The sequence below is a fragment of the Elephas maximus genome, chromosome 21, assembly GCF_024166365.1.
Source record: "Elephas maximus indicus isolate mEleMax1 chromosome 21, mEleMax1 primary haplotype, whole genome shotgun sequence".
Taxonomy (NCBI): domain Eukaryota; kingdom Metazoa; phylum Chordata; class Mammalia; order Proboscidea; family Elephantidae; genus Elephas; species Elephas maximus.
Window position 1 is genome coordinate 69,160,821 of NC_064839.1, and position 13,849 is coordinate 69,174,669.

General features: G+C 42.0%; 1 protein-coding gene across 1 annotated transcript in view; it reads left to right on the forward strand.

The window, feature by feature from the left end:
* GALNTL6 (polypeptide N-acetylgalactosaminyltransferase like 6) overlaps positions 1-13,849 on the forward strand; it is a 1,356,076-nt gene that overhangs the window by 1,283,477 nt on the left and 58,750 nt on the right. Inside the window, exon 10 of the mRNA XM_049864011.1 lies at positions 2,168-2,389. Within this exon, the coding sequence (XP_049719968.1) occupies positions 2,168-2,389 (222 nt within the window). The remainder of the gene's footprint in view (positions 1-2,167; positions 2,390-13,849) is intronic.

Sequence of the window (13,849 nt, forward strand, 5' to 3'; positions counted from 1 at the left end):
GGGGGGTGAGGAAAAGAAATAAGTTCAGACAGGGAAGAAGCCCATCAGGAGACACTGGAGGTGGAGGTGGCAGGACAGAAACAAGAAGAGTGCACAGTCCCGTGAGTAATAAGATATTGGTAACTGCATCGGCATTGCATTTGTGATGAATTGCTTTTGTGCGGCCTTTCTCACCATGATCTTGTAACTCCCACCCAAGTGACTGGGTGGAACTGTGCAAATAAGGTGATTGTGGCCCACCAAGGGGATGGGTTCAGTTTTGCTATTCCACGAGGCTAAAAAGAGAGCCAATTCCATGGGAAAGAGGGAATCCCACCACCACCAAGGAAGAACAGCCAGGAGTGGAGCGCACATCCTTTGGGCCCAGGATTCCTATGCTGAGAAGCTCCTGATACCAGGAGACGGAGAGAGAGAGTCCTCAAGAAGCAGCGACAGAGAAATGATGGCAGGAGACAGCAGGGGTTGGCGTGGTGGGCTTCCCCGCCCGCGGAGCCAGAAAGCTGAGTGCCTTTGGGCAGAAGGCTTTTTGGAGGAGTAGGGTGCCTCTGGGCACTTATCGGCAGGGCTAAAAGCGTTCTGTAACACTTGCCTGAGCAGGGCAGAGGCCTAGGGCCAGAGGGATGTGCCTGTGAGCACGGCTGAGAAGAGGCTATCCTGATGGAAGAACTGTATCCTGAGCATTCCTGAGCCTGAATTATAACCTGTTATTTCCCTAGTAAACTCCTTAATCGTGAGCATTGTTTGTGAGTTCTGTGCGGCCATTTTAATGAATTATCGCACACAGCAGAGAAGTAGAGATTGCCATGGGAGGGACGGTTGATATCAAAATTCATAGAGATGGCAGACAGAGGCTGCATGTCTGACCTCTGCCTCATAGGAATCAGCCTTGGGCTGTTGATCTTGATTCCCCTTCCTCCTTGTGATGTTAGAGGAGGTCAGACGCTGCCCCAACTCCGTTTTTACAGGCATGGTTTGGGGCCTTAATTATTGTGTCACGGCAATTGTTAAGATAAAGTGATTTCCCTAAATATCATTAATTTCTACTTCAATCATTTATGTCTGGGTCTCATTAAAGCTCCCAACCAGTTCGCTTCTTTTGTCTTCTAAGTGCAAATGAAAATCTGGGGATTCTCAACGCTCACACCAACCATCCACTTGAAATAAAGACCCTGGGCACGAAACGAGAACCAGAGTCTCTGGGACACCAGCCTGTGAAAATGTGCTGCATTTCTTAGACGGGGTCATCAGAGCTGGCGTCTTCTAGACAAATGCAGTGCTCTCTCTACCACGTAGCACCACAGGGTTTGCAGGGGTGTCGGGAAGCATCTCATCACCTTCCTTTAGAGGTAAAGAAACTGAAGCCCCGAGAGGCTAAAGCCCTTCTCAAGGCCAAAGGAACAGTCCAGTCATTGAGCCCAGGCCCAGGCTCTTCATTGTCAATCCTGCACTTACCCTATTACCAATAATAGCCCTCTGGGTGGTGCAAACCTGTTAAGCGCTCAGCAACTAACTGAAAGGTTGGTGGCTTGAACCTCCCCTAGAGTCACCTCAGAAGAAAGGCCTAGCGATCTGCTTTCAACAGGTCACAGCCTTGAAAACCCTATGAAATGCAGTTTTACTCTGAAACCCATGGGGTCGCCATGAGTCAGAACGGACTTGAGCACAACAGGTTTGTGTTGTTGTTGTTGTGTTTGTGTGATCTCTCTGTAGCTGGAAGAAAAGCTTGCTTGCCCTCATTCTTTCTGAGACCTCTGTTTGAAACAGCTTAAGCAGTTGGTTGTCTGAGAGGAACTTCCTTGTTCCAGTTCCTTCTCCTTTAGTCCTACATGAAAAATCAAAATTTTAGAATCATGACATAAGAGGAGGGATGAGAATGTTGATACAATTGTGAGCAGAATCCTTACAGGCCCTGATGAATTATTTATCTAAGTGGCACTTGAACCCCCACCAGAAGCAGGAACTGTGTGTGAAAACCTCAGGCTACTCATTTCATACCTCTCGCAGTATTCTCAGATTGTGCAACCTCTCCGTCCTTAGTCAAGAAACAACCAAAGCTGCCTGAGGTGGTCCGGCTTCTTTTCCTTCTCTTTTTTCAATTTCCTGTACCACTAAAATCGCCGGTTGAGGGCACAGGCCAATATATGACTTAGTCTTTTCTGCTACACAGAACCTGAAGCGGGTGGCTGAGACCTGGATGGACGAATTCGCCGAGTACATTTACCAGCGGCGGCCCGAGTACAGGCACCTGTCCACCGGGGACATCTCCGCGCAGAAGGAGCTGCGCAAGCAGCTCAAGTGCAAAGACTTCAAGTGGTTCATGGCAGCCGTGGCCTGGGACGTGCCGAAGTACTACCCCCCGGTGGAGCCCCCACCTGCTGCCTGGGGGGAGGTGAGGAAAGGCTCCGTGCAGCCTGGTCTGCCCTCCGTGTGTTCTGTCGCATGGTCTCGGGTGTGGGAGGGACTGCTATCACCTTCCACTCCTTCCCTCTGAAGCCAAGTAACGTTAGGTCAGATCGCCTCCAACAAATGAATGTCCACTCTCTTTTACAGATTACTTAGGGGTAAGGATTAAGCTTTAAGCCTTGGCAGCCCAACCCAGAAAGATCGGCCACTATTGACTCCCCAGATTTTTTACATACAGCTGGAAAATGTTTGTATCTGAGATCAGTGAAATCACCATGCTGTTATTGTGTGCCGTGGAGTCAATTCTGACTCATAGCGACCCTACAGAACAGAGTAGAACTGCCCCAAAGGGTTTCCAAGGAGCGGCTGGTGGATTTGAACTGCTGACCTTTTGGTTAGCAACCTGAGCTCTTAAACACAACATCACCATAGGAGCTTGTTATAGTGGTGCAAATACCTGTCCTGCTACTGTATAAATAAGGGTGACCTGATGTCCATGATAAAATCCCTGAGGGTGCTCTGAGCACAGCCTTGTTTCTGCTTGTACATTCAAGGACAAGACAATGGAGGGGCCTTGCTTTTTCCTAACCAGGGTGTGCTATGCAGAATCACGAAGAGATAACGTTTCCACGATACACGGAACTGTGCAAGGTGCAGGAGCCACACCGGTTCCTTAAATAAGCACTAACATTTCCACCTCTGAATACCTCTATTTGATTTCCTTTTCTGATGTAAAATGGAAAGAGCTGAATGGCCCTAGTTCCTAGATTCAAAATATCTCCCTTTTAGCAATAAAGGCCTATTGTGCCAGGTTCAGCTCCTTTCAATGCTTGTACTATAGCCTTTTCCTGGTAGAAGAATGTTCTAAAGCAAGGACTAAAAATGGATAAGGTAGTTTTGTTTTTTGTTTTTTGTTTTTTTCCTAGCAACTTAATCTGCTTTGAGCAGAGGCTACAGGGGAAAACACAGGCTGGGCTGAATGCAGGCCCCATCCTAGTTGTCTAGCCATTCAGAAGCTGAAAGCTAACTGCCCTGCCTTGTGGAAGAGCCTCTTCACCATCAGTCTTGGTTTTGTCTCTCGTGTTGGAGAGATCATGTTGTGGCCCGGTGAGTGTGACTGCAGAGCTCTGAAAGAAGGCTGCCCAGAACACAGCAGGAGAGGCCAGAGTACTTTGCGAGCAGCCCTCTTGGGTGAGCTGTCCTGGCACCCTGTAGAGAATGTACTCAAAAAGTTACATATGTGCTTTGTGTCTTCTTGGAAGAGCCCAGGAAGATACCGTTCTCTGCCTGGACTGGGAACACCTGAGGCTTCAAGGAGTGAATCCAGGCCATCACCGTGTGCTCTGTCTTCCTATGTTTTTGTGCATGTATTTGGTCCTGACACTACCTGCTTAACTCATTTAGTAATTTGGTCTCATCCTTTGCATCTTGAATCCTTCATTAAAGCTTCCATGGAATATTACCAATATTAGCCTGCTCATATTAGTTGTAGCTGTCTCCTACGAGCATAAAGTACAGCTGGGAAAATTTAAAGGACACACCAGAAAGAACTCTCTTAGTCTAACATCTTGTAGAATTTAGGAACTTGTCACCCAGTAAGCAGGTGAGTTCCATTCTAAAGATTTTTGGTTCCGTGATGTATTAAATGCAGTCCTGCTTTCCTACCCAAAAATCAAACCCACTGCCATTGAGTTGATTGCAACTCATAGCGACACTATAGGGCAGGGTAGAACTGCCCCATAGGGCTTCCAAGGCTGTAAATCTTTATGGAAGCAGACTGCCACATCTTTCACCCACAGAGCAGCTGGTAGATTCAAACACTGACCTTTTGGTTAGCAGCCAAGCGCTTTAACCAGTGCACCACCAGAGCTCCTTCAGTCTTGCCTTAGTGACTAAGAAATATACTTGAAGACCTCACAATATCATTGTATAATTCACTCCTGAGTTAAAATCTCATCAATCTTTTCTCTACCTTATTTGTAAATATATATATATATATATTTTTTTTCTACGTGATTACTACTTCTACATGTAAGTGATCACATTTTTCCTCTTTACTTGACTAAGCTATGGCTTGTATTTATACAGCACCTTGCTTTGAAATAGACTCAAAGCTTACATTGAGGTTGCAGGAAAGACATAAGCTCCAGGAATAATCAAAATAAGGAGCATTTTAAGGCCAGGTTGGCTATGTCAGTATGTCCTTATCCATCACTGGTGACTGCCTCATTCCTCTACATTGCTTGCCTGGCCCCTGGGGGCATTTCTATTCAGAATTCCTGGTATAAATAATCAGACTTTGAGAAGATCATTTTTTTGTTTAATGAAATGTCAAATTTCTTTCCCCAAAGCTTCACAGAAGGTCATATTTAGGTCAAGGAAAGAAAGCAAGGGGTGTAGTTGAAGGGCCAGTTGCATTTATTTAATGAAAGTATGATGCACAGCAAGAATGAAGGCATAGTTAGAAGATTGGAAGAAGGCAAAAGAAAGGTGACCAGTAAGTGGCAAGCCTTTGGTAATTTTGTAAACACCTAGAGCTATGGCAAGCTCCAGCTGCTAACCAAAAAGGTCAGCAGTTCAAATCCATCAGCCGTTCCTTGGAAACCCTATGGGGCAGTTCTACTTTGTCCTATAGACTCTCTATGAGTTGGAATCACTCGACAGCAATGAGTTATTTCCCAGGCAGAGTTCCTGGGTGATACAAAAGGTTAAAAAATTTGGCTGCTAACCAAAAGTTTGGAGGTTTGAGTCCACCCAAAGGCACCTCAGAAAAAAAGGCCTGGTGATCTACTTCTGAAAAACCAGGCACCGAAAATCCTATGGAGCATAGTTCTGCTCTGACACACATGGGGTCGCCATGAATCAAAGTTGACAGAGTAAAAGTGAGACATGGACATTGATGCAGGAGACAGTGAAGGATTTGAAATAATGAAAAAGACAGACCATTTCCTTCCCGCTTATTGGATAATTACATAACCTTCTTTATAATAGTAAATAAAAATTATTGAAAGTCCAGAATGTACCTCTGGGCCAATTGAATCTGTGGGGAAAAAATTATTTTCGGAAAGGAGTTTTTACACTGGTGTGTTTTCTTTTTCCTTTAAGAGGGCTCTTTTAAATAAACTTGTTATTTTAGAATAATTTAAAATTTATAGAAAAGTTGCAGATAGTACATAAAATCCACATAGACACTTCACCCAGCTTCTTCTAATATTAACATCTTATATAACCATGATACATTGATCAAATCTAAGAAATGAACATCGATACAGTACTAGTAACTAAACTACAGATTTTATTCAGATTTCACCAGTTTTTTCACTAATGTCCCCTTCCTGTTCCAAGATCCAATCCAATAGATGAGAGGGCTTTTCAATTTGCTATAAACTTTAAATGGGCAAATCTCCCGAATAAATGCAATAGGTCCATTGCTGTTTTAGCAAGGAAGCAAAAAGGCGAATGCAGACTGTGTAGCTCTTTTAAAGCTGTTTAGGAAGGAACCACAAGCCTCCAGCAACATAAATACGAGAATCCTTTATGGGAGATCTGTGCCAAGCAGCAGGGTAACTCACTGTTTTATACACTTGTACTTGGAACAGTTTTCCACCTGCTCCTCTGTGCCAGGCTGATTCTGGGTAAACAATGAAGTGCTTAGGAAATTTTCGGCTCTGGTAGTTGGAGAGCAGATTTGTCAAGGATATGGTACAGCCCATAAACAGACTATAAACTGCTACTCATTTCCCTGACACATTCAGCTGGATTGCTTCACTTCTCTCTTAACAGGTCTCTCTGCTTCTGCCCTTGCCCCCTTCAGCTTAATCTCACCACAGTCCATTTAAAATGGGGCATCAAATCACTCTTCTGTTCAACACCTTTCAATAGCTCCTATCTCTTTCACAGTAAAAGCCAAAACCCTTACATATAAGACTCTAAATGATCTGATCCCCTATAACACTCCCCTCCAACCCCAGCTTTTCCCTGGCTTATGCTTCTCTTGGCACACTGGCCTTGTCACCATCCTTCGAACAGGCCAGGCACAATTCCACCTCAGTGCCTTTGTACTTGCTTTCCTTCTACTCAGAACCCTCCAAACTCAGAAATCCTAATGGATCCTTTTCTTACTTCCTTCAAGTGCTTACTCAAAAAATGTATATATATATATATGTATATACACATACATATCTTCTTAGTAAGGCCTTCTCTAGTCATCCTACCTAAAATTGCAACAACACACACAAGCATATGTGACCAAAACCAACCAACCCATTGCCATCAAGTGGATTCCGACTCATAGCGACTCTAAAGGACAGAATAGAACTGCCCCTTAGGGTTTCCAAGGAGCACCCGGTGGATTTGAACTGCCAACCTTTTTGGTTAGCAGTCGTAGCTCTTAACCACTATGCCACCAGGGTTTCCTGAGCATATGTATACACTCCCAATCCCCCTTCCCTCCTTTATTTTTCTCCTTAGCATCTATCTCTATATAAACAGCTATATGATTTATTTATCTTGTTTCTCATCTGTCTCCCCCACTAGAAAGTAAAGCTTCAAAACACAGGGATTTTGTTGGTTTTTTGTGATACTACTGTTCCTCAGCAACTAGAAATGGTGTCTGGCATAATATAGGTGCTCAACAAGTATTTGCTGAATGAATGAATAAAAGGTGAATGCATGGAGGATCCTGGCTCCCATTCACCATTCATTGCTCTGCCCTCATGCCCATGTATCTGAAGCATCTACAGAGCACCCTGAGTCTCACTATGCCTCTCCACTCAGAGGAAGAGTCCCCGTACCACTCCCTCCTTGACTCTCCAAATTTGATCTTTTTGGAAAGCTTGACCAGGAGGACAGTTTGAGAAGTGAATTTCAGGTAACTGATTCTCATGCATTGTGAAGTCTACAGCCCATATGATAGGCAAACAGGATATGAAATATTCTACTCTGGTATAATTAACAGGAAAGAGAAATTCCAAAAAATGAAAATACTCTTATTCTAGTATTTTCTAAATCCTCCCTGCCAACTTTCTACTTAAAAGGCAAGAAGAGATTAAAGTCACATCAGGTAGACAAGTACACGCTGGAGATGTACTCTCCAAAATCATTCCATTTTCTGGTGCTCAGGTAGGAGATGGGGTGGGCAGAGGATGGGCCAGAGAGAATAAGTACAATTTTGAGCCATGTGACATGTTGCACGTTCCCTAGTGCTACCTAAACATAAGGAATGTGCTTTCCCACTATGTTAAAAAAAAAAAGAAAACCAAACCCACTGCCGTCGAGTCAATTCCGACTCATAGTGACCCTATAGGACAGAGTAGAGCTGCCCCATAGAGTTTCCAAGGAGCACCTGGTAGATTTGAACTACTGACCTTTTGGTTAGCAGCTGCAGGACTTAACCACTACACCACCAGGGTTTCCTTCCACTATGTTGGATAAGGTAAAAAAAAACAGTTTAAAGAAGAAATCTATTCGTAAACCACTCACATATGGAGTGTCTCTTTTTCTGTCAAGATGCTAAATAAAAGAAACTGAATTTCCTATTTTTTTCTCCTTCGTACCCCTTCCCTTCCTTAGAAGTCATGAATTTGCTGAAGTCATTTGTAGTCCTCCTTTATAGTCCAAAAAAGAATCCTAAATATCATGTGTAAGAGGGAATAGAACATGTAAAATAGACAAACTTGTCTTTTCCAGCCAGTGCCATAAATTCTTTTAAGAAGTGTCTGCTTACTGTCCTCAACGTGCCAGTCTTGGCGCATCCATTTGTCATCTTGCGATTGTGCAAAACTTTTTTAAAAATCTTCATTTTAAAAATTCATCTCAATGCTGAACTACTGAGGCTGCTATCAAAATTCTTTCCTCAAGATTAATGTCACCCTGAATTGTAGAATGTTCACAGATACCCTAAATAATTCCCGTTCTCCTCCTTGGCTTCAGGCTGCTCTTGAGTTCTCTTAATCTGCTTTCTTCCTCTTTCTTCTAACGTTCTCACTGTGAACAAGACTGTTGAAACATCTCCATATCAGCTTACATGAAAGGAAATTAACATTAAACCCATAAAACCCATTGCCATCAAGTCAATTCCGACTCATAGCAACCCTATAGGGTTTCCAAGGAGTGGCGGATGGATTCAAACTGCTGACCTTTTAGTTAGCAGCCAAGCTCTTAAACATGCACTACCAGGGCTCTGGTTCAACATCAGGAGGTGTGTTATCTGAAAGATCACCTGAGGATAGAAGGTTGTCTCTTTCAAACAGATTGGGTGTAGTGTTGCTGCAAAGTGTCTGATGCAAAGGTCAAAGCCAGAGCTGTCCGCACAGTGAGTAAGGCTCCCTCCCATTCTCTTGGGAGGGCCACAGCCAGCTTTCCCAGCATCCACTCACAGCCTGGTCTTGCAACTGAGAAAACTGCCAAGTGAGATTGTCCCTTCACTCCCCTGGCAACTATGTAGGGGCCATCACTGCCATCATGTGCTATATATTTTTTAAACATACCTTTAAGTTAAGCGGTTATTCAGAGATGATTTGTCATTCTTTGAGTACATTAGAGTTGACTTGACCTGTCATGTATTTTCTCAGGCAGCAGCAGTGCCAATATGCTATGCCAATACATCTCTCTGGAGCTCAACAATGAGATTTAGAAAAATGTAAGAGCACATAAAGACAGCTTCACCCTTTCAAATCTTACTGTGTGTTTTCTGGGTTCTCAACAGTTGAGACAGAGCTGTGAAGACAAACTTAAAGTGTCTTATGGTAAATATAATTTCAGTTCAATACTCTTAGCTGAGCAAATGAGACATCTTAGCATCTTTAAAAAAAAAAAACCAAAAGCCAAAACCAGTGCCGCCAAGTCGATTCCGACTCATAACGACCCTATAGGACAGAGTAGAACTGCCCCATAGAGTTTCCAAGGAGCGCCTGGTGGATTTGAACTGCCAACCCTTTGGTTAGCAGCCATAGCACTTAACCACTAGGCCACCAGGGTTTCCCTTAGCATCTCAGCAGTGGCAATTTGACCCAAGTCCCTATGGAATCAGAAGCACTCCATTGCTAACAATTTTCTTCCTCTGGGATATATAAACGTGCCATGCAGGACTTTTATCTCCTCTTTCTGGCCTTTTTGTCCTTCCTCAAAATATAGGTATTCATATTTGATATGTTCGCACACGTGCATAAATATATACTTTTCTGTGTTTTTGTGACAGAAGTAAACGAAATTTTAATTGTATGTTAGTTTGGTCATGAATTCATCTTAGTGTTTAATTTTCAGTGAAAAGTAGTACCTTTCTATTCTAAGAATGATACAAAATAAGTATAATCTGGGATTCACTCGATTATCATAGCAATATTTCCAATCCACAGCCTCAGAGAGTTGGCAGACATGCAAACACAAAGAAATTCAACGAAACTTCCTAGTTAGAGACGTAAGACTACACCCCACTCCACCCATTCTTTAACAAAGTGACTTGGTAGCTAAGTGTGATCTCTGTAGTTGTAGTAGCAACTGCCCTCAGCTTGTTTTCAAAATCTAGTGACCATCCGCAGGTTGGCAGAGACCAAGAATAAGCCCCAGGGAGGAGAGGGGAAGAAAAGAAAAGGTTCTTGGGTTCCTGGAATAAAAGTGAGGAAAATTGAGGAAGTCAAGTCTAAGTTATCCAGACTGATGGCAGCACGCGTGACTGGGCTTGGAATTCAGTTTTAACTATCTGCAAGCAGGCAATAGTTAAACACAAGAGCCAACATTCCTAAGTGTCCTTGCAAGGTATTGAGCTGTTCTGTTAGGAGCAGGCCTTGGCTGGCCCCATTCCAAATTCTGGGACACAGTGACTGCACTGCTAAGAGATAAGTAGTCCCTTACGTTGGCAGTGGAGATGTTTTTAACAACCTAAAGGTTATCAGTCCATCTTAGGTTATGTAAGTGACTTGCAGCCTAACTGCCCCTGACTTGGTTTGGGAAGTGGGAAAATAAGCCTTTGTGTGCTCCCCTTCAGCCTCCACGGTCAAATCCTTTCCCCATTTTTCATTTTCTCAAAGCTCTCTCTGTATTTTTTGATCCATTTTGGTTGCATTTCTTCATGCTGTCTTTAAGAAATACAGGAATTAACTTTTACCAGCTTATATGTCCAAAGTTCTGTTTTTGTCTGATTAACAACCTAGTAGTACCATCATTTTACACAAATAAGGCACATCTTCTAGGTTTGTTTGCCAACCGTGCCCTCCCACTGCGAGGTGTTTTCCTAAGTGCTATGCCAATACTTTTACATGTTGCTGTAAAAAAAAACTTAGCATAGTGCACCCTGCGGAAATACCTCACTGAGGGAGGGCATGGTTGGCAAAGGAATGTAGAAGGTGCATGTTACTTGCATAAAAATACAGTATTTGCTAAGCCAGCTCTTAGATCTTTCCCTTTTATACTGACAAGGCTTTCTGTTGAGCCTCTATTGCCCAATCTATTTGCTGGCTATTAGTTGGTTGATGCGTTCGGCTGCTTCTAAAGAGAAACTAAGGTAACGACATAATGTCAGGAGCTTAACTTTCTAAAACAGGAAGGAAAAAAATCAATTTTTCCCAGATTTATTCTAGACCCAAGTCATTCAGAACCAATTACACACATTCAAACTATTTGCTTACAGTTTTTTGCCAGAATTGCAAACAAGTTTATAGTAAATGTCTTTGTTCCAGATTCTAACATTCAACTATTACCACATTTTTGCAAATAATGAGAAATGATGAGGAGTGATACCAGAAATAAAAAACTAAATTTTCTACAATATCCATGCTTTGGAATATACTGGGATTTCCAGTGCTAAGAACATGGCAACAACATGATTTTGTTTAATTATAAAGATCAGGTAGAACCCTTAGGATGGCAGAAGGAAAAAAAGAAGCAAAGGTGTCATCTTCCATAAAACTGTTGTCATTGCTGTTGTTTGCCCTCGAGTAGGTGACAGGAATCCCCAAGAGCCCCAGAATATGGGTTAACCAGTGGCTGTCAAGTCGATTCAACTCATGATGACCCCATGTGTGTCAGAGTAGAACTGTACTCCATAGAGTTTCCAATGGGTGATTTTTCAGAAGTAGATCGCCCGGACTGGGTGGTCCCAGGGAGACAGAAGCTTCCAATACCAGAGAAGGAGGTGTCTGTGGAGACCTGTCTGAGGAGACAGATCTCAGAAAGTACTGAACAAAGGGCACATTTAAATGTAACAAAGGTAACAGGACGGCCTTGGAAGGATAGACTTATAGAACTCCAGATAACATAGAGTTTGAATCAAGATGATTTTGTGAATCAGGCGTCACCCTGAGAGACAGAGAAGTAACTATACAAGGCAGCCATATTTTGTTAATACTTCACAGTAACAACAGAAAAGAGAGGCCTACACAGGAACTTTCTAATAGTCCAAGAAAACATACTTCGTTTATATATGGAAAATAAAAACAGATTACAATAAAACTCCACACAGAGATGTGACAAGGAAAAAGGTAAAAATGAACCAAACAAAGTTCCAACACCTAACAAAAACATGCTAGAAACATGGCCATGGAGAAGATGAAAACTGCAACCTAAAATTTCAAAATGAGCTATAACAATCTTAAAAACAAAGTTTGAAAGTACCATACCAATCAGAATTACAGCAGTTCAGAAAGGAGATGGCTAGAAAGACATGATTATATGAAAAGAAAGCTGAAAAAACTCAGGAATGAACTGGAAAAAGAAACAAAAAAAAAAGATTTCAGAAACGAGAGCTAAATTAGAGGGAACGATGGAGCAGATAGAGATCACGGAAAACACAGTGAAGGAATTTGAGGCTAGAAGGGAGAAGAGTAAAAATAATAACAAAACAGCAGAAATAAAGGAAAAAAAAGTTTTCTACAAAGGATCTGAAACGATAGGAAAAAGGGATTCAACATAGATTCGCCAAAGAAGAAAGCTCAAAACAAGAAAGAGAACAAATACATAAAACTATAATTCAAGAAAATCTTCACAAAATAAAAGATTTGAATCTACAAATTGAAAGGGTTGTATCTGGGAAATTCAACTGAAAACCATCAATGCTGAAACACTTTCCGGTAAAATGGTTGGGTTTTAAAAATGAAAAAAAAAAATTATATATATGTATATGCATCTAAGCAAAAAGTCTAAATCAGGCTTTTAAGCACAAACATTTTCTACCAGAAGACAATGGAATGACATTGTAAAGATGCTCAAGGAAGCAAAATATGAGCCAAAGATTTTACATCTAACCAAACTATCCTTCAAGCATAAATGCCATCAAAAAGCAATTGTAAAGATTCAAGAACTCAAGGACTATTGTTTCCAAGAGGCTTTTCAAGGAAACTGCTACAGAACCAAAAGATGTTTAGAGAAGCTTTGGCGTAAGGCCTGTTAGAGACTAGATATAAAGATGGTAGAAGAATATGCAAATTTGATATGCTCTGACAATGTAGAAATAATATAACTAACAAATGGTAAAAGTAAGTGGGAAGCAGAATAAGTTTGCTGGCTGTCCCACAGGCATTAACTAGGGGTAAAAGAATATCACCAATGTTTAAACACTGGGGAAAAGGGACAAAAGAGGGAAAACGTTCCTAGCTAACTTCAGTATGATTTAAAGAAAGAGATAGATAGGAATTATCTCAGAAAAGATAATAGATAGGAATTATCTTCAGCTGTTACAGAGAATATTTGTGTAAACACAACCGGTAGAACAAAAATGCAAACCATATTAAGTACCAGAGATTGGAAAGAGAAAAGAAAGCAAATCGCATAGGGAAAGACATCCTAGATACAGTAAATACATAATAAATCAGAGCTGGGATCAAACATGTAAATAAATCTATGAAAAGAGAAAAATTCAGATTGACTAGCAAAGCAAATCTAATTCTCTGTTGCATATGAGACCTACCCAAATCAAAATGGTGCGGAAAGATTAAAAATTAAAGACAAGCATAGATAAAGCAGACAAAGCAGCAGCTGAGATGTTTGTATGAAACAAGGTAGACTGGGGTGGGCAGGAGGGAGGAAGAGGCTAAAAAGGACATCGTAATGCCAAAGAATGCAATCCATTGAAAAACAACATTCGTAAAGCACAAACTGCTGAAGATTCAAGGCAAAACAGACAGAAACACACCGATAATAGGACAGCTTAACTCACCTCTGTCAGTCTAAGATAGAGTCCAAAAAAAACAAACCCATTGCTGTCCAGTCGATTCCAACTCATAGAAACCCTATAGGACAGAGTACGTCTGCCCCACAGGGTTTCCAAGGAGCAGATGGTGGATTTGAATTGCCTGCCAACCGTTTGGTTAGGAGCTGAGCTCGTAACCACTGCGCCACCAGGGCCCCTGAGACAGAATGTTGTTGTCGTTAGGTGCCCTGCAGTCAGTTCAGACTCATAGCGACCCTATGCACAACAGAAGGAAACACTGCCCAGTCCTGTGCCATCCTCGCA